At 42.1% G+C, this 21,665-nt stretch overlaps 1 protein-coding gene across 6 annotated transcripts in view; it reads right to left on the reverse strand.

The window, feature by feature from the left end:
* Positions 1-808: 808 nt before the first annotated feature.
* Positions 809-21,665, reverse strand: part of PIGG (phosphatidylinositol glycan anchor biosynthesis class G) — a 105,827-nt gene continuing 84,970 nt past the window's right edge. For 3 of the 6 annotated variants that reach the window (XM_030471332.1, XM_030471335.1, XM_030471336.1), the window contains one exon: positions 1,091-2,448. In XM_030471332.1, the coding sequence (XP_030327192.1) occupies positions 2,223-2,448 (226 nt within the window). In that variant the 3' untranslated portion in view covers positions 1,091-2,222. Of the gene's footprint in view, positions 2,815-21,665 lie in introns of all 6 variants that reach the window. The other 3 variants (XR_003989326.1, XM_030471331.1, XM_030471333.1) reach the window with 2 other exon arrangements.

Consider the following 21,665-nt stretch of genomic DNA (forward strand, 5'->3'; position numbering starts at 1 on the left):
TTTCCTGTACATTCAGATCAATTGCCAAAATTTTGGGTTGATTTAAAATAAAATTATTTTTACATAATTCCCCAGTTCAAGTCTGTTTACCTCTGGCAAGAACCAGCTCATTTCTTCACTGCCTCAGCTTCGCACTGCCATAGCCCAGAAGCCAATAAGTTAAAGTAGTATTTAATTTGTCTATACTCAAAGGGTGAAAAAGAATAAAAACGGCAATATTGAAGTTGAAAGCACAATGCTTTCTTGAGGTATCACCCATGTGTAACTCAAAACAGAGACGCAGTCTAAATTCCTCCTTCCCTTCCTGGTCTTGAAGACCTAAATAAGAGTTTTTCCAAGCCTGAATTCAATCTGGACATCTTTCAACTTCAGAGAAGAAAGGGGACACTATGAGTATTTAACTAAGTAATATGAAGAAACGCAACCTTAATACACACACAATAGTTTAAATGCCACTATTTGATAAAATGTCCAAGAGAGAAACTAGAAACAAAAAATATCAGAAGGAAGGAATAAAAGATCTTGTGAATATCACCTCACACTACTTTAGGATTCTGTACTCCAGAGCAACCTCCCCTCCACCCCTTCTTTCTCTTTATTAGCACCCTTTCCCTCTGAATTGTATCTCTTATAAAGATGTTTTGTATGAATGTTAGGGAGGATTGCTTAGGAATTAGCCAAGTAAGCAGAGATGACATCAATAATCCCCATATGGTTGCTAGCCAACAGATAACCAGAAAAATACCAAGATGAAAATGGTAAATGTGTACAACACTCACAAATAAAAAGTGTTTTAAATATTCCACAATTTGCAATGAAAAACATTTTATTAAAAGTATTTAATTTTCAAACTCTCAACTGGTCACAGTGAATGACATTAAGATCCAGTAGTCTCTTCTCCAGGCAAACAGCAGTACGTGGGCAGAGTACTGAAAATTCTGTTGTTTTACAGTTGAAAAAAGTTTCACTTTTAGTGATTAAGATGGCTCACTATTAATATATAAAACTAAAGGCCTACCTTCTGAGATTTGCACTATCTGAAACATGAGATGAAAAGTGTATCAGTGATCCTAACAAATGCACTGCTGGCTCCATAGGGCTTAAAAGCTTTTTATTTGCATATTTATAACAAAAGTTAAAGTTCCCTGTGTGCCTTTCTTCTGCTGCACCTCTAATACATTTAGATTAAATCCTACTGGCTGCTAACATGGACAAAAATATGAGGAAAAAAGAAAAACCCACATAAAGAATACTGACAGGATGGTCATCAATGTTTATCCCCTTGACAGAAACAAAGAAAACAACATTGTTAGGAATTAATTATAGCACATTCAAGTGAGGTGGCCAGACAGGTCACCAGAGGGAAGATGATGCAAACACACCTTTTATTCTGCTGGTAACTTAGCCATTAAACTGTTTTGTGCTCATGGCTCATAACTCTCTACCCTAGTGTGAAAAACATGATCAGATGTTCAGCGCAGCTGCCATGAACCTGGTTAAACATTAGACATTAATAAAAAGAAATACAACATTTTAGCAGTGGATGAACTCCATAAAAGAATCATTGCTTTGTTAGCCCATTAGTGCTTCCTATCCAGTGACTGAAATGCAGATCGAAATACATTGCAGATAACGGTTGCACTCATCTTACAAAGAAAATACTGCCTTTAAATAGAAATGCTGCATATGCAAAACAAACAAACAAAATCTTTTACATGGAATATTTGTACAATAATTCAATAATAATTTCAATGCACATGCTAGAAACTAAACAAACAAAACCCCCAAAGGCTAATGAATGTAAGATCTTGTTAACAGCACCAAGAAATCCTCTTGGATATTTTTAGGATTCTGTCATCTAAGAAGGTAAAAAAAGATCGTATGTGCGAAAGATTTTTTCAATGCCTGTGGTCTGTACTCAGATTAAGATGTACATTTTTAAATCTGAATCACATAATATTGCCATTCTGTTATTTGGGAAGTGCTATAATGACAGTTACAGGACAAAAGTTATCCATGAAAAACCAGTTTATTTAAAGTAAACATTTTTAAAGCAAACTAAAGTTTTAAAACAGTACAGGCCCTTGAAATCCTGACTTTGACTAAAATAAACAAGGTTATACTTCAAATTCTGCACAACAATTTAAAGCCATTACTCTCCTTTTTCCATCCCAGTATCGCACTAGACATTGCAATGCAGATCTGCGTCCCGCACACTTATTTCAATCTTGCACTTTGTGAGAGTGGTTGTGATCCATGGCTGTGAAGAACAGGCAGATCGTGGCTGTGATGAACACATGCACTCCCTCATAAAGTAGTTTTGGCGAGAAGACGCTCCATATGAACAGGTGGTAACGCAGACCTGTCACCAAAACTATGTATACGGCAACTGGAAGTGAACGCATTAGAGCATAGCAGAAACAGCCGTGACCCACTGCTGCTGAATTCCTGGTAACAGAAACAGAGGAGTTCATTCTCAGGCAAACTTGGTAAAGACTTAACAGTTTCTCTACTTTAGCATTATTTCACAACCAAAGAACACTGATAGATCTCCACTTTGTGTTAGGATACTGATTATTGATGCAATGATGTAACTAATAAAGCTTGTCCTTATCATCTCTACATATTCTATAACATGTAAGTACATTAAATGTAAGCATAGCAACTGCCACGGCAATAAAGGCACCCAGTAGTTCACTTCACACTTAGAAGGTTCTGTGCTTTAATATACTTTGTTGTAATTGTTAAAGTCTCCATTAAGCAGTTTGAAGATAGCTCCATCTCTTGTTGGCCCTCCAGTGCCTTTCACAGTATCTGGATGGTAAGAGGCAGAGAAGAAAGACTTCAGTACTATTCACAAACCTGCCTAATCTGTACAATGGACAATCAGATGGAGCCTGCTCCCCTTGTACAGGGCATAAAACTTGTCAGAGCACACTACTGCCTGCAGCCAGTAACATTGTACAAAGCAACATAAAAACAGTGCTATTAGCATACTTTGCAAAGCTAGCTAACATAACATTCTCCAGAGAACACTATATTCTTAGGCTTACATGAGTGATGCATTCCTGTCACAGCAGATTAGCTCAGCTGGGTCGACTGTATTGCTAGAAATGTCTGCCCCATATGTAACCTACATGGTCCAAACCTGCCACACTGAGGTAGACTGGTGGGTGACAGGAGTCAGATGGAAAGGGAAGTGAAAGGGTTTTCTGCACTTTGATTGTTCTTCCCACCCCAAACTCACAAGCAATGTCAGTTGCTGTGCCAACTCACAGCAATGATGCTGGGTTGGCAAGTGTCCACTTTCCCCAAACCACATCTGCAGAGACTAATTTGCACCAAATTCAGATGCTTACCTGTTCAGACAAAAGGAAACAATAAAGCTATTTCACTGAAATAATAAGCAGAACATTTTCCTCTCCCCATCAATATATTTTACATCATCAGTTCCTAAAAGAACACATTGGCTGAAAGCAGAAATTATTTACACTGAAATCCTGATCTGAGAATCTGTTCTGCTCCTCCCAGATCTTAATTCTGATCTTGCTCCAAGTAATAAAAATTTAAGATGATTAGCACTTCTGTGAGATGCGAATTAGTCACTTATGACTAAGTAAGCTACGGAATGCAATATTTTACATAGTAAAACTATTTAACTTATTATTTATAAATCAAAATAATTAGGATACAGTTCTTTTTCCAGCAAAGTCAAGAGCAAAATTCCCAAGGCTTTCAGTGGAAAGAAGAACAGGTCATGAAAGCAGAGCTAAAAAATCAGTTAAGAACAGCAGGTGTGAACGATTGCAAAACATACATTCATTTCACAGAAAACTATTTCCCTAGCTGCTTAGCCAAGGAAACTGTGGCTTGGGAGCGAACTAGGCTGCTCCCTGCGTCTGCATAACTATTTTAGTCTTCAGTGAGCTTGTGCAAATAACCAGCTTTATGTTTAATAACCGATTTTGTTGACAAGGATTAAACCAACTGCAGTTCATTCATTCTTAGCTGTTTTCATGCTGTATGAGTAAAACGGTATTTGTAGTTAGATGATACAATAGAATAAACAGAGGAAACGGGTTCTGAGTCAGATAGGCAAACAGGTGATTTTTAAACCATTTTCTGGAGTAAAAAAATGCACTTTATTGACCAACCAGATGAAAGCTATCAGTGGTAGTGGCTATCAATCACATTTATTAAGCTCAGTGATGGGATTTTCAAGAGAATCTTAAAAGAGGGAAGTGAGAATATCCATGAATTTACATATCCAGGTCTTTCAAGAGCCCTGCATTTTAAATGTAAATTTCAGTTCATATCTTTTTCCCTAGTTTGTGCTCGCCTAACAACACATTCAGTACCCTATTGTGAGAAAGCTCCTAGTCTTAAATCAGTGGTGTTAAAATTTAAAAAATTAGTACTTTTTTAATTATGAAGAAATTAAATTGGAAGATTATCATATTGGAAAATTATTGGAAGATAATAATGGAAGATTATTTTGAATAGAATTTCTGTGCACTCACGTCTTTGGCTCAAAAATTAGACAGACATAATACTTTCGATACTAGCATTTTAAACTGGAATGACAGCACAGAGTAATCTTCACTAGCAACATTTAAATTCTGCATTTTCACATTATGATTACTAGCAAAGAATCCCCAAGTCAGTAAGTAAATGGTACAGTTCTTTCTATATTCTGATACAGTAAAAATAATGAACTGGTTTCTGCTTATATAATACCTTTATTTCCAAAAGGTCTCAGCACTCTCTTCATCTCTCAACAAAACATAGACACCTACTTGCAGAAGGAAATCTTGGACAGTTTCACAGTATAATGCAGCAGTGCACTTTAGAGAAGGCAACAAAAGTATAGAGTATTCACAAAGTTGAACTGTTAATGGGGTTCAATGGGAGAAAAATCCCATTTATTTTGGAGCTGGTATAAGACTTCACATGTGTGTTGTTGCAGCAACAGCACCAGAATGACTGAGCCCAAGCAGTTAGACCGACTCAGCTGTTCTGATGCTAAGGCGCAGCCCCATGCCGCCTTCTTGCTTCTGCTAGGTATACATTTGCTGAGTAGCTAAGAATAATGACTTTATGCACTCCTGCTCATTCTACACACACAGAGTGGCCACAGGGTACAGGGCATAGGGATCAGGCTGCTGCTGCTAATATGACCAAGGCAATCTAGGTAGTTCAGCTGGTTCTCGAGTATTCCAAAGGAAGTCACGAGGAGAGCACAGAAAGCTAGCTGTAACATACCACTCATGTACTCTACCATTTGTGAGCTGGAGCAGCCAGTAATTAACAACCTTGCAACCTCTCAGTGCTGTTTCAGTGAAAACAACAGAAGATTAAAACACACATCTAAAGCATAAACCTGTAACTACTCCATACAGAACTGTCTCTACAGCAGTCAATGCCTTTTCTTGTTCAAAGGAGAAGAGCATAGAGCGATGTAAACTGTACATACTACCACCATGTTCTGACAGAAACAGCTTCTGCATAATGCAGTAGTTAAAAAAAAAAAAAGTATGCAACCTCTGATATTGAGCTCATTTAGCTAGTTAGCTTCTTTGGACTTGAATGAGAAATTCAAATGCTTTTAAGATGATAAAGCACATCCAAACTTCATATGAGATTGATGCTGAAGATTGCTAGATCCAGAAAAGACAATGCCTTAGAAGAATTCTGAAGTGAAGAACACTAAAGATTCACATCACTGAACATGCTATATTTAGACTGCAAATACTCTAGAGCACATACTGGCTTTTAACAAAAATCCTCTCTTTTAATTGAATATTTAATAGATAGAAAAATATAGCCAAGAAAGTGTGCTATTAATAGATTTTCTGCTGCTTTGCATCTCCTAGATCTAACTGCCAATAGTTTGTCAACAAATCTTTCACCTCTCTCTCTGTCTCTAAGGCGCTATTAAAGTGGGTAATACAAGGTTTATAAGATGAAAAAACTATGATGCCAAAAACATGAAAGAAAAAAATGCTCTTTTCTTGTAAAAACATGTCTCCCAGTTACGCAGAATACTTGGCAGATGGTGGCACAAGTTTTGCAGTTTAAAAATAAAGCAAAAAACCTCTGCAGGCAGCCCTACAAATGCTTCCACAAGGAATTTTAAAATACACTGCTTTACATTGTTCCAACGTTTGTTCTAACCCACCATATTAAATAAACATTTGAGAAATATGCAAGCAGATGAATGAGGAATACCCCAGGATTGTTATTTTCCTGGGACTGGGGGAGGGAGGGCCAAGTCTGTAGGGTTTCAGTATGAAATATGCTGTATCCTTTCAGTAAATGTTATCCTCCAGCATTTCTGCCCTTCCAGCTCCTCTTTTCTAGCTGAATATCACTGCCTAGATTGCCTCTTACAGGGATATTGAATTTGCATATTTGAAGGCAATTTTACTGGATAACATTTTTTACTGTATTAATGGCACTTTTCGTTCTAGGGTTTCTGCAGCTTCAGTTTGCAAAATCTCCCTGTTTAGTGACCTATGAAAAATAGTTGGCACTTTGTTAATCTGTCCTGTTTATATATTAATAAAGGGTTGCAGGCAGAAATAAATCCTGTAACACTCCAACTGTGTCTCTGACATCTTAGAGTACCTGCAATCTACAAGAAATTCCCCTGATCTAAACAAATACCAATTAGCTTAGCAGCAAGAGCAAACTTGCTACGTCTCTCCCACATGCCACATTCTCACCTAGTATAATTCTTGCAGTGCTATTTTAAATTGTAGTGTACAATCCTGCATTGTCACGGAAAAACACTTTTTAGCAATTTTTAGCAGATCCAATGGAACCAAAAGTCCTTTGGAAATTTACATGATCAACTCTGCCCCAGGCTGTCAATCAGAACAGCATTAATTCTATAGAGTCACAATTTTTGACACCAAACCGTATCAATGGACAGATGTCAAAAAGAGTAGTTTGCACTCATCTAAAAAAGTCATTGAGTATATTCTACAGTCAAGGAAATGAAGGAACTTGGGGATCACCGTTGATTTTCCTATGCATCCTGTTTCCCAGTAAGAAAGGTGGAGAAGCTACAACTAACTACTTGAACAAAGTCAAATGTCCATGGCAGTAAGGTACAGTGCACTGTACTATGTATGGACTGTAGCATAGAGTTCAGCAGGTTCTCATAAAGACTTAACTGTAAAAGGCTATTAACACCTGAAACTTTAATTCTCTTCATTTCAGCATCAAGAGCAGGAAAAATAAGATCATATCAATGGTTTTGCCTGTTTTCACTGCTGACAGAATCAGTTGTGCCGGGAGCTTCCTGTCAGAAAAAGAAGTAGCTACAGTTACCCAGCAGAGCTAACTCTTTTCGCTGGCATCTACTACCAGCTAACCTGCTTAGAACAAGAGCTCTGCCTAAAACACAGGACACATATTGATTAAATTCAGACTCCTTTTTTCATTCTTCAGTCAGGCTTGTCCCCTGAAAATAGTTCCCGTGGAACTCCCTAAACTGGATACCTAACAAAGATTTATATTAGATTGCAAGTAGGAACCCCATTATGCTGGCCTTGTGCCAGAAGGTCTGAACAGCCACTCTGAATGGCTACCATCACCATTTAACTAGGTCAAGCTGTACCTTTAGTAATGGATCCTAGAAATCTCAGCAACCTAACTGGAAAGATGTTCACTACATCCAATTCACCCCCTGCATGTGCTCATTTCCCCAGATCCTGCGGCAATCAACTTACAAAGGACTAGAAACTCTCTGCTTTTCAGCTTTTACTTGATCAGTCCTCACCTTCCCTTACAGAAAAAACACTTCACAAACTAGAACATTCATGTTTATTTCAGGATTGCAGGCAAAGAGATAGCACTCTAGGCAATGTGGCCACATAATACATAGATTTCTTCACCACAGAGAAGTTTTACTCCTTTTCAGCAGATACCTTTCACCCAGAAAACCAGCTTCCTCCATGTAAGCTACAATGGCTATCGATGAATTCTAGCCATTTATTAAAGACAGTATTTGCATGAAATCCCAAGTGCTCTGCTTGATACATTTTTCTTCATTACTTCTGTGGCAGGCCATGCTGGTATATATGTAGTGACTGTTCCTGCCTGTTATCACTGCTTCAAGCCTTCCCATAAGGCTCTGTTCACTTTAATACTTAGCACGTTACTCTGCTCAGCTCCAAGAAAACCAAAGAAGTTAAATCAGTCTATTCCCGTTGTCACTGGCCCAGACTTTAAAGCAACAAGATATAAACCAAATCATTAAAATTCCTAACAAGCAAAACACAAATCCTAAGTATTTCAAAGCCCAACATTAGTCAATTTTCTGCAAAGCATTCTTCTAAAAATCAACTTTGCACTTCTAAACACTTACACTAGAAAAAATCCTGAAGCATTTCACATTAGCATAATACATGCAGGGAATAAAAGGGAAACTTATTGCTTGATTTTCTGGTAAAGTGCATCTACAGGCTTTCCTGCCCACTTCGTAAACAAACAGCTCTTCTTCATCACCTTAGATAAAGATGTAAAGAAAAATCACATATGACAATTTTTCTGGACAGGCAGGCTCTGAAGAGACTTAAATAAACAGTTACATGTTATTTAATTAAATTCAAACTTAACAGTTTAGAATATACCAGTCTAACAGGACATATGAAAGTGTCACAAGGCATTCCTAGAGAGGTGAGGCACAAATTATTTAAGTAATGGGTAGGAAATTATTTACGTATGGGTAGGAAACTGGCCAATGAGGCCACACTCAGGTTGGTGACCAGTGGATTTTACTCAGGCTGGCAGCCTGTCACAAGTAGAGTTCCCCAGGGATTGATACTGAGCTCCAAGCTGTTCAACATTTTCATAAGTGATCTGGATGATAGGATTGAAAGCACGCTCACCAGGTTTGCTGATGACACTAAACTGAGTGGTGAGGCGGACATGTCAGAAGGGAAAGCCATCTTACAGAGAGACCTGGGCAGGCTGGAAGAGTGGGCTAGCAAGAACTGTATGAAATTTAACAAAGACAAGTGCAAGGTCCTGCACCTGGGACAGACAACCGAAGGGCCCAGTACAGCATCTGTGAGGCTGGGAAACAGCCTTGCTGAAAGGGACCTGAGGATGCTGGTGGACAACAAGCTGAACAGAAGCAGCAGAGTGCTCCTGCAGCAACAAAGGTAAATCAGATCCTGGGCTGCATCCGCAGGGGCATCACTTAAAGAGAGTGAGATGTGATCATTCCACTCTACTCAGTGTTCGACAGCCCACACCTCAAATACTGTGCTCAGTTCTGGTCTCCACAATTCAAAAAAGATGCAGACAGACTAGAGAGGGTCCAAAGGAGGTCTGGAGATGATCAAAGGGCTAGAGAGCCTGCCCTACAAGGTAAGATTGTAGGACGTGGGTCTCTTCCTGGAGAAGGCTCAGGAAGACCTTATTATAGTATTCCAATACTTAAAGGGTGGCTACAGAGAGGATGAAGATGCTCTCTTCACCAGGTACACCACATGGAGAAGACAAGAGGCCATGGGTACAAGGGAGAGGTTTCACCTCAGTACAAGGCAGACATTTTTTACATGAGAAGAATCAGTCGCTGAAACAATCTCCCCAAGGATGTGATAGAGTTCCCATCACTGGAGGTTTTCAAGATGTGACTGGATGTGGTGGTAGATGATCTCATTGAAGCTCCCTTTCTCATGAAAGGGTGGACCAGATGATTTTGAGATCCCTTCCAACCTGGGCTGTTCTGTAGTTTTGTGAAGCAATGCTCGCTCTTCTGCACTCAGGGCAGAGTTAGTTCTTTCTTGTATTTTTCCATTAGAGTAGCTATTTTTAAACATGTGACTAGAACTAGAATAACAGCTCTCTCCTCAAACTACTCCTGCCACCCCAATAACATATACATTCGAAAATAATTTGTGCACTTCAAGAAAAGGTGTGAGAAAAGAAGATAGAAAAATCCTGGACAAATGCAGAAGGACAGCATCCCATACCCAATGTACAGTCCTATCCACAGCTACCAGAACAAAGCAGTCAGTTTTGTTGGCCACAGAACAGAGAAGGACAGAAAACAAATAGTGAAAAAGAAAAAACCTGCAAGTAAGAACAATAAGACAAGGCCGTTAACAGCAAAAAGTACAGGTTACATCTAGAAACATTTTTACAATAAAGAATTATGTAAGTAAAAGTCTAAAAATATGGTCCTCTCTTTCCAAAATTGCGCCTGTGAACGGCTCTGCTCCTGCTTGAGCAGTAAAACAAACCACTGACAAGCCAGCATCATCATGCAGCCCTTACTAATTGTAGAGAAGAAATAAAGTTTGTACTATGCTTCAGTCTGAAGATTACTGTTACAGAACTAAGAGGAAGGAATATCCAAGGTAATGAAGGGGAGAGCATTCCTTTAGTGCACTGTGTATACCTCATGCAGTGTGTCAGAGTATTGCTTTCCTCACAGAATCTTCTGGTGCAATGTGCACTGGATTCATCTCCAGAGACTTATTATTCCTAGTGGTGCAATGAGATGACTTTTGGGATTATGCAAGGATACTCTTACTGAGCCCAAGTGTCATATATACTTTTTACATGGGCAAGTTTATATGAGTGTTGGACTTAGAAATAACTTGAAGTTGAATAATTAAAAACAATATTCAGCATTAGCATGAAGACTGTAGAGCCCCACACACTTTCTCTTGCAAGCAAAATGATTCTCTGCAAAGGATGAGACAATCCTAATACTATTAAGTACAAAAGGAACAGTAAAGAAAAATGGTTTCGCCTTGGCAAGAAATTAAGTTCAACACCAATTTGATTTTTGAGGAAGATACCTTTGTATACTAGCTGCAGACCCTCTTCCTCACTGGACTCTAGCTGAAAAAAAAAGCAGAAAAATCAGCACAGGACTTTTTATGCCATAGTTTTGGTGACACTGTAATGCTGATCTTGGCTGACACAGAAAATGAAAAGTAAACAGACAGGACACAACTTTCAGAGGTCACTTCCAACTTCAACCATTCTGTGATTCCAAGAAGGGTGAATGAGAGGAAAGGAAAGGGAAAAAGAAAAAGGAGAGAGAGAAGGAGAAGAGCAAAAGGGAAAGTAGCAAGAGGGAAAGGGAAAGGCAGAAAAAAGGGAAAGAGGGAAAGAGGCTGATAGGGCATAGAGGCAGAGGAAATAAAAGTAGTTGAGAGTGAAAGAGGAAGAAGGAAAGAACAAGAAGAAAAAAGAGTGAGTGTCAAAAGGAGCAATCAAGATTGAACGACAGGAATAGGAAAAGGTACCTGGGGGGGAAGAGTAAGCAAGAGTGGAAGAGAGGCAGAGAAAAGAGCAAAGAAAATGGGAAAAGTAATCAAGAGAGGAAGAAAAAGAGAGATAGAAAGGGAATGAGAGAGAAGGAAAGTGTGCCAGAATGCAGGAAAGACAGCAATTGAAAAAGAAAGAGAATAATAGGCTAAGCAAGTAGGAAGACGAAAATGGATATGAAAGAAAATCAGTAGGAAAGATGAGAAAGTGAGACGCATGAAGGATGAGAGACAGAGGGAAAGAGAGAAAGTGATCACAAAGGAAAGAGTGAGAGATAAAGGGAGTGAGACAAAATGAGAAGCAGATACAAAAGATTCTGCAAGTCAGGGCAATCAGGAGGTAAAGTGAGACAGAGAGAGAGGGAAGGACACTGGGCAAGAGATGAGCTGAGACAGAGGGAAAAATTAAAACCAACACATCAAAGTAAAAGAGACCAAACAAGAGGAAAAGTGAGGCAGAGTGAGAGAGGACAAGATAGCATAACAGAGTGACAGAGAAGAAATAAGGGAAGAGTGAAAGATATCAAAGAAGAGGGGAAAAGGAAGAGAAATAAAGCAGGAGAGCAAGATGAAAAGAGTGAAAGACTGAGAGGGAAAGAGTGGGCAAGAGAGAAATGACAACAATAACAAAAAAGCATATAAAAGTGGGAAAGGGAGCATGAGTGTGGAAAGCCATGCACAGGAGTGGGAAGGCTGCATGCAAGAAAGAAAAGGGACACACAAAGAGAGGGAAAGACCACGAGAACAAGAGAAAAAGCATGTGAAAGAAAAGGTACATAGAAGAAAAGGAAAGCATGCACATAAGGGGAAGCACGCAAGAGCGAGGAAGCGTAACAGAGAGAGGGAAAGCATGTGAGACTGAAAGCAACAGAGAATGATTGTGTGTCCATGAGAGAATGAAAGAACGCTCAAGATAGGGGAGAAAGGGGGAAAGCAACTGGGTGGGGGAAAGCATATCTGCATCTGAGAGAGAGAAAAAACATGACAGAGGTAAAGGCCATGAGAGAGAGCGGAATAGCATGGACAGAGACACACCAGGACAAAGAGAAAATGGAAAGAATATGCAAGAGAGAGAGGACACATCTGAGGAGACATGAACACACATGCAAGGAAGTGTGGCAGGAAGTGTGGCAGAAAGAAACAGAGAAAATCTGTCACTGAGAAACAGAGGGAAACCATAAGATTGGGGTGGGGGACAGGACAGGACACACAGCAACAGAGAGAGTACCAGACAGGGAAGGGGTGGAGTCGCCGAGATTGTGGGCAAGACAGAAAAGTAAAGCATGTAAAATAGAGAAAGCATCTGAGGAGTGGGGAGGGGGAAGAGATAGAAAGCACATCAGTGAGAAAGGAAAAGCCCAAGAGGCAGAGGAAAGAAAGGCACAAAACAGTGAGCAGGAAAAAGTATGCAAGAGAGGGAAGCAGCATGTGAGGGAGAGATGGGAAATGCCTCCGAAAAAGTAAAAGCATGCAAAAAAGGTAAACAACACACAAGAAACAGTAAGCAACGGAAAACATGAATGGGTGAAATAAGGAAAGCATGCAATGCAGAGGGAAACCATCAGAGAGGGACAGTGTGAGCAAAGAAGAGACATCATGAGTGGGAAGGAGAGGCAAAGCACATGAAAGAGAGGTAAAGCTCCACACTGAGAAAGATGGAAGAGCAAGACAGCAACGAGAAAAGAGTGATAGCGTGAAAAGTGCACAAGAAAGAAAGCTTGTGTGAGAAGAAAAACAAAAGAGACAAACAAAAAAAGGCACAACAGATTGGGAACGTATGCAAGACAAAAAATGTGGGAGAGGGAAAGGTGCAAGCACAAGAGTGGGAAAGCATGCAAGAGAAATCAGGGAAGTTTTGAGACATTGAGATGGAGGGAAAAGTAAGACAGAAGGAATGAGATCGTGAGAGTAAAAAGAGTGAAACTGCAAGGGACAGGGAAAGTACACGAGAGAGGAAAAACACACAAGAGAGAAAAAGCACACACTAAGAAAGAAGCGTGAGCGCAGGAAAGCCTGAAGAAGCATGAGAACACAGGTTATTGAAAGAGCAAGCATACAAGAGAGAAGGACGTGAAAAAGCAGCAGCGCATGGATGGGGGCATACAGGGGAGAAACCACAAGTAAGAAGGAAAGCACAAGTGAGAGAGTTAGCGTGTGTGTGCAAGGAAGAGAAAAGCATGCATGAGGGTGAGAAGCAACGTCACCGCATACTCATAGCAAAAGGAAAGCATATGCAAGGAAGAGGTAAAGCATGTGAAAGATGGAAAGCCTGAAGAACAGCAAAGCATTTCTGAGATGGAGATGGAGGAAAGTACAAGAGATGGAAGTACAAGAGATGGAAGCAGAAAAGCACATGTGTGAGACAAAGTGTGAGTGACAAAGCAAAAGAGGGAAGGTGTGCTCATGACAGGAAAAGGCCATATGCTAGACAGAGAGGAAAACAGGGAGACTGTGCAAGATAGAGTGGGAAAGCATGAAAGAGAGGCGAAGAATAAAAAAGGGGTAGAGGAAAACTGAGAGAGGATAACACACCAATATTTTAGTTATTGCTTGCATATCATCAAGATGTTCTCAGTTTCTCACGCTGCCCGACCAGTAACTAGGCTGGGGCTGCACAAGAATTTGGGAATGGACACAGCTGGGACAGCTGACCCCAAGTAGCCAACGGGACATCCCATATGTTGTGCTCAGCAAAAACTGCTGTGGAAAAAGGAGAAAGGGGGGGATGTTTGCGGTTACAGTGTGTCTTCCCAAGTAACTGTTACACATGCTGAGGACCTGCTTTTCAGAAAAGTGGTTAAACATCAGCCTGCAGTGGTAAGAAGTGAATAAATTCCTTATTTTGCTTTGCTTGCACACAGAGCTTTGCTTCACTTACTAGCCTATCTCTATCTCAATCCATGAGTTTTCTCACATATGCCCTTCTGATTCTCTCCTCCATCCGACTGGGAGGGGAACAAGCAAACATCTGTGTCATGTTTAACTGCCTGGTTAACCCACAACAGAGGGAAAGTACATGAGAGAGGGAAAGCCTACAAACAACAGAGAGAAAAAGAATGAGAGAGGTTGAAACATGCAAGAGAGAGAAAGTTAGTGAATGGGAAAGAGTGCTGCCAGAGGGAGGGAAAGAGTGCACAGGGAGGGAAAGAGTGCACAAGAAGGAAAAGCAACTTGCAAGGAAGGAGGAAAGTACAAAACAGGTACGGAAATGGCACATACAAGAGAGGAAAAACATGCACTGTGGGGGAGGGAAGCATGTGAGAAAGGGAAAGAATGCAAGAAAAGGCATGAGACAGTGTAACAGAGAGGGAGGGAAAGTGCACAGAAGGTGAAATTGCACAAGAGACAAAAAAAGCCCAGGCCAGCAAGGAACAGCATGCAAGAGAAAGAGCATGCACAAGAAAGAAGGAAAGCCCTCACATGCAAGAAAGAGGAAAAGAGCATGACAGAAGAAGGAAAAGGGAGTCGGCGGGTTGGGGAAGTGTGTGTGCACAAGAAGGAGAAAAAGGAAAAAAGGAGAATAACGGAAACTGGATGCAAGAGAAAAAGTGTGCAGGTGTGACAGAGAGCAAATGCCAGAGATCAAGGGAAAGAGTACACAAGAGGTGAAACTGCACAGAATATGTAAGGAAAGCAGACACATGAGAGAGAGGTAACGAGGGCATGAAAGACAAAGTTCATCAAAGAGGTAGACACGAGTTACAGGGAGAGCCTGAGATAGAGGAAGTATGTAAAATAGGAGGGGAAAGTGAGTGGGTTAGCAAAAGAAAGCTCAAGGCAGACAAAGCACAAGAAAAAAAGAGAAAAGCAGATGTTATGTATGTGAAGTGCTGGGGAAAGTGCAGACGTAGCAGGAAAACACACAAGGGAGAAAGAGAAAGCATGATGAGACAGCACTTGTGATAAAGCATGTGACGGAGAAAGTGTAAGTATGCCTAAGAGAAAGAAAGCAAGGGAGAAAGACGGGGAAATTGCGTCCATGAGAGAGGAATGGCAAAAGAGTGAGAGGAAGTGTACCAGGAAGGAGGGGAAAGCACACGCAATAAAGGAACAGTGCATGACAGAGAAGCAATGCAGGAGAGAGGGGGAAAGTACAAACCAAGAAAGAACTGAAAAGCATAAAGTGTCCAAGAGAGAGGAACGGATGCATGGGACAGAGGTAAAGATGTAAGAGAGGGAAAGAAACTTTGCACTGTTGGGAGAAACAGGGAGTATGCGAGAAAGAATGAAAGAGCAGAAGAGATACACGTTCAACGAAGAAGGGAAGTATTTGAGAGGGAAAGTAGCCACAAGAGGCGGAATATATGTTAAATGAGAGAGAGCGCTCAAGAGAGCATGAAAGTGAGAAACATTCACACTAGAGACAAGGAAAGCATGAGCAAACAAAAATGTATGTATGACAAAGTGAAAGAGCATATGGTGGGGGGGAATGTGCACGATGGAGCAGGAAACTGTGACTGGGAGAAAGTGCATGGGAGAGACAAAAAAGCATGGAGGGAAAGCATGCCACAAACAGAGAGAAAGCAAACGGCAGAGGGAGGAGGGAGAGAGGGAGTGTGCATATGAGAAGGTGAGACCAAAAAAAGGAGAGAGCATGCACAAGAGAGGAGAAAAGTGCAAACAGAAAGAGCAAGGAAAAGGTGCCAGAGAGGGCAAAGGCACACTAAAAAAGATTAAATATGCGAGAGAGGGAATGTATGGAATAAAGGAGATGTTCATTAGAGACAGAATGGAATGTGAACATGGAAGAGGGAAAGCAGGTGCGCAAGTGAGAGGAAAAGCATGCAACACAGCACAAGGGAGGGAGCAATAATGTGCCCAGGAGCAGGAGAGTGCAAACAAGAAAGGAAAAGTGAAAACACAGACAATAGAGAGAAGGCGGAGGAAAGTGACAAGGGGGCAGCATGCAAGAGAAGAAAAGCACATGCAAAAGAGGGGAAATATACAACAGAGAGAGCATGTATGTAGGAGAAGGAAAGCTTGAGAGAGGAGGGAAAAGTAATAGAGCATGAGGGAAAGAGAGAGGGAAACTGTACTGACACACAGAAGAGTGTACAAGAAAACAAGAAAAACTGCAATAGGCAAAAGAGAAAGCACAACCGTGAGCAGGAGGGTAAGTGCACAAGGGGGGAGAGACAAGTGTACAGGAGGAGCAGAGGGAATATGTGATAGATACAGAGGAAGAAGCACATGCACAAGGGAAGGAATTCATGCGTGAAGAATGGAGGGAGAAGTTGAAGTTAGTGAGAGGGAATGCACACAGAATAGCGGTGAAGTGCACGTAAGTGGAGAAGTACATGCAAGACAGGGAAAGTGCATGCATGTAAGAGAGAAGGGAAGCACACATACAAGAGTAGGAAGGAAAGCACACCTGTGGAAAGGGAAAGCACAAGAGAAAGAAAGCACTGGAGAGAAGGCAGAAGAAAGGGAAAGTTCATGAGATGGGATGCACAAGTGAGAGGCACAGTATATGAAAGCACACAGGATGGCAAATGACAAAGAGATTGCAAAAGTGAGAAAGTGTGAGAAAGGGCATGTGAGAGAGCTCAAGAATGCCAAGCTGCACATTACAGCATGTGCAAGAGAAGGAAAGCATGAGATGGAGAAACTGAGATAGAAAGGATGTAACAGGGTGAATATGAGTGAAAAAGCTTGTAAGGCACAGAAGGAAAGCTCATTTAAGGGACGCAAAAAGTGTGCAAGCAAGGACAATGCAGTAGAGGCTATGAGCACACCAGAGACACAAAGTATGTGCAAGACAGGGACAATACTTGTGGGAGAGGCAAGATGTCCAAGAAAGGAAAATACACAAAAGAGGGAACAAGAGAGACAGAGAAAGGAACAGATGAGAGAGAAAAAGTGTAAATGTGTGGAAATTATGAGAAAGGGAGAGGGAAAGTGAGTATGAAAGAAATGTAGGGTTGGTGAGAGAGACAAAGAGAGATGTAGGGACAAGAAGACAGAGAAGGGGGCAGGAAGCAAGACAGGGAGAATGAAAGGAATGGGGGGGGCAGTAGGGGCAGTGAGAGGGAAAGAGAGGAAGGTACAGCAGCAGGGAAAGAGTGAGGCACAGGAAAAGACCAGAAGGAACAGTGGGGGATAAAGAAATGAGTGGAATAGACAGCAAGAGTAGGGAGGGACAGAAAGTGAGAGAGGAAGGAAGGGACACTGAGGGGGAAAGACGAAAGGAAGAGAGCAGGGACAGCATTTGAGAGTAAGGAACAGCAAGAACAGGAAGAGAGACAGATAAAGGGACAGGGAGCAGGCAACAGTGAGAAAGATAGGGTGAGAGACAGAGGGCCACCAAGAGAAGCAGAGGAGCACCTAGAGAAGTGGGAGGGCAGCGTCGGGAGAAAGGGCAGTGAGTGAGTTATTTGGGGGCAGCAAGTGAGGCAGAGGGACAGGAAGATGGGGGTAGGGGAGAGGATGGAGTGAGAGGGGGGAAGAGAGAAAACCTGACAGTGAGAGTGAGAGAGAAGAAGATTGTGTGCCTGGGAAAGCATGCAAAAGAGGGGAACAGCAGAAGAGCAAACTGACACAGACAGAGGGGGTGTGCAAGAGAACAAAGACACATACAAGAGTGGAGGCACAGAAGACATGCATGGAAAGCAGGAGAGAGGGGAAAAGCACTAGCAAGACTGAAAGCATGAGTGAGCGAAAGAGCATGCAAGAAAGAGGAAAAGTATGAGAAACATGGGAAAACATGCGAGCGGATGTTAGCAAGAGGAAGAGTTAACATGAGAGAAAAGGGTAAACAGTAAAGGACAAGCCAATGAAAATGCATGCAAGGGAAGCAAAGCATGTGTGAGAGAGAGCAAACTGCAGGTCCAAGACAAAAAGCACATGACAGAGAGGCAAACTGCATGGCAGAGAGAGGCAAGATGTGTGTGAGTGAGAATGCATGATGTGGAGATGGGGTTAGTGTGTAATAAAGAGTGAGTGGGGGGAGGAGGAGAAGGGTAGAGCACGTGACACACGGGAGCAGCACACCACGGAGAGGCATGGTGGGTAAGAGTGGCAAACTGTGATGCTGAGTGAGCACGTGAGTGAGGGAGAGGGGGCAGTGACAGAGATTAGGTGGGTGGGAGTTGAAGAAAGAGAGAGAAAAGGGGAACCGAGGACAAGAAAGAGGGTATGGGATGAGAGGGGGGGGGAAGCAAGAGAGAGGCAAAGCAGGACAGGGGGAGAGAGGGTGGAATGCCACTAGTAAAAGACAAAGCATGAGTGAGATGGAAAGTGCAAGCAAGAAGAGAAACTGTTTGAGACAGCATACAAGAAAGACGGATAAAGAAGGGTAATAAGACACATGAGTTGAGGAGGTGAAAGACAATGACAACAGCAAGCAAGAAAAAGCACACGAGATACAAGGAAAGCATGAAAGAGAGGCAAAATTCATGCGTGAGGGAAAGCACATGAGGGAGAATGCATGCAAGAGGGAGGCTGTTGAGAAACAGACACAGGGTGCACCAGAAGCAGAGGAAAAGGGCATGGGAAGCCTGCGAGGCGGAAAGCGTGTGAGAGAGAGGGAAAGCACCCAGGAGAAAAAGCAGGTAAGAGAGAGAGAGAAAGCATGCAAGAGTGGGAGGGGTTGCAAGCAGGAGGGAGAAAGCACATGAGAGAGGTAAACCATGTGTGAGAGAGGCTCAGGCAAAGTAGGTGGCAGAGAGACAGAGGCAAGCCATATGGCAGAGAGGCAAAGGTAAGAGAGGCAAACCATCTGAGACTTGGCAGTAGGGAAGTACGTGAAGGAGAGAAGGAAAGCAATATGTGGGGAAGATATGTCTTAGAGAGACAAAGGAAAGGAGAGAGAGAGAAACATAGTAGGGGTGAAGGAGAGAGAAAGAGGCAAAGCAACAGAAAAGCAAAGCAAGGCAGGTATAGGAGGAAGCAGAGGGAGGAAAAGCACAAGTAGACATGCAAGCAAGAGGAAAAGTGCAATCAAAAGAGAAAGAATTGTGTGAGAGAGGCAGGAAGTATATGGGGAAGGGTGCAAGATAAAGATGTTAAAAGCAACAGCCTTTAAGAGAGGGAAGCACCTGAGAAAGAATAAAGGTACAAGACAGCAAAAGCACATGAGAGAGACAGCAAACAGAGATAGAGGCAAAGTGAATGTAAGATGGAAAGCAATAAAAAGAGGAAGGTAAAGCATGTCTGGGAGAGAGGAATTACATGGCAGTGAGATGCAGAGCCGGAGAGAGACATGTAAATGGAATGAATGAGATGTGACACGTGAGAGAGGGAATGTAAGGGGGGCAGGGAAGGGACAGAATGGGAGGAACGTGAGGGGAGGGAGATGCAAAGAGCCGGAATAAGAGTTGGAATCAGAGAGAGGGTGGCAAGAGATACAGAGTGGTAGCATGAGAGGAACTACAAGCACAATTAAGAGCCTGAAAACATGAGCAACTGGGAAATCACATCACAGAGAGAGGAAGTATGCCAGAGTGTGCAACAGCATGTGACAGAGGCAAAGCAAATCCACAAGAGCAGGTAAGCATCTGAAAAAGGCAAAGCATGTGCACAAAAGAGGCAAAGCACATGCAAGAGATGAGGCACGTCAGATGAAGTGGCCAAGACAGGGGGAAAGCTTGAGAGAGGGAAGGAGAGAGAGCAAGCACATCAGAGAGAGAGGGAAAGCATGCCTGAGACAATGCTGGGAAGGCAAGAGAGACAAAGAGGGGGGATAGCAAGGGAAAGAGAGGGATGCCGAGAAGTAGGGCTAGCAAGCAATAGAGAGATCACAAGTGACAGAAGTAACGAAAGCATGAGCCAGAGACTGCAAGCACGAATGAGCAAGAGAAAAAGTGAATGTAAGAAACTAGAAAAACGTGCCAGAGATGGAAAACCACCAAGGGAGGGGAAAACATAAGAGAAAGGGCTAGAAAGTGAGAGTGAAGAGAGGGAAGTGCAAGGAAAAGAAAAATACACGAAAGGCGAAGCATGTCAGAGAGGGACATGAGAGGATCTGTGAGAGCAAAAAATGTAAGACAAAAGGGGGAAATGTGAGAGGGAAAGTGGAAGAGGAAAGTGTTTGAGAAAGAGCACAAGCAAGGAAGGTAAGAGAGACATCAAGGGAGGAAATGGGAGGGTGGCAAGAGGGACAAGACATTGAGAGAGAAAGATAAAAGAAAGCCACTAAGAAAGAAGGACGGTGAGAGACAGGGATAGCACAATACGGGGAGGAAAAGCACAAGAGACAAAAGATGAGTTAGGGAAAGTACAAGCAGAAGAGGAAGTGATTGTGCAACACAGAGATAGCATGCGAGGGAGGGGGAAGAGAGGGAAAAGCAAGTGCAGGAAAAAAATGAAACATGCAAGACTGTGAAACTACAGAAAGATAAAAAGTGCACATGACAGGGAAAGGGCACCTGTGAGACAGAAGGTCAAACAAAAAGAAAGCAGGTGACTGATGAATTATGCAAGAGAGCACAAAAATTATACAGAAAAAAGCAATACCAGAAAAAGGGAGAGGGCAAATGAGGAGAGTAGTGAGAAGAGGTGAAAACAAAAGGAATAGAGAGGGGAAACAGAAGTAAATCGAGAGGCAGAAAGAAAGAAGGGGGGAGAGGGAGAGAGAATAAGAGTGAAGGGGAAAGTAAGCGAAAGAGGTGGATAGCAAGGGTTAGAAAGGGCTAGAGCAAGAAAGGGAGGAAAAATCACAAGGTACAGGAAGCATGACCAAAGGAAAACTACAAGCAGGAGAGATGAAAATTGCGCAATAGGGAGAAAGCATGCAATATGAAGAAAAAAAGAGAATGGGAAAGCAAGACAGAGAAAGGGAAGGCAAAAGCAAGAGGGAAATGCAAAAGGAAAGGAAAGGCATGCAAGAGTGTTGAAGCACATGAGAAAAGGAAAGCATGAGACTGTAAATGTCAGGGATAGTGAGGAGTGCGCTGTGCAATAGAGAGGGATAATGAGCCACAGGCAGAAGAAAGTACAAAAGAGAGACTGAAAGCACAGATGAGGGAAAGTGCCTGCAAAGAAGGAAATGTTTCAGAGAGAGAAAAGCATGCAAGAGATGGGGAAAACAAAAGACAGAGTAGCAAAGTGAAAGAAGGAGATGGAGAGTGAGACAGAACAAGAAAGTGGAAAAATGGAAATGACAGGAAAAGGGGCAGAGTAGAGGGGAGGGTGTGTCCAAGAGGGAAGACAAGCAAGAGGCAGAGGGATGAGAGAAGGAAAATGCATTGGAGAGAGTAAATAAACCACTCTGAGAGGCAAATCACATGAGAGAGGCAAACCGTGTGTGAGGTGAAGCCATACAAAGGAAAGGTGTGTCAGAGAGAGGTACAGCACATGACCGAGAGCGACAGCAAAAGAAAGAGGGAGGGAAAGTACAAGGAGAGGTGTGTCAGCAGTAAGGTATGTGTG

Source organism: Strigops habroptila, chromosome Z (genome assembly GCF_004027225.2).
Source record: "Strigops habroptila isolate Jane chromosome Z, bStrHab1.2.pri, whole genome shotgun sequence".
NCBI lineage: Eukaryota > Metazoa > Chordata > Aves > Psittaciformes > Psittacidae > Strigops > Strigops habroptila.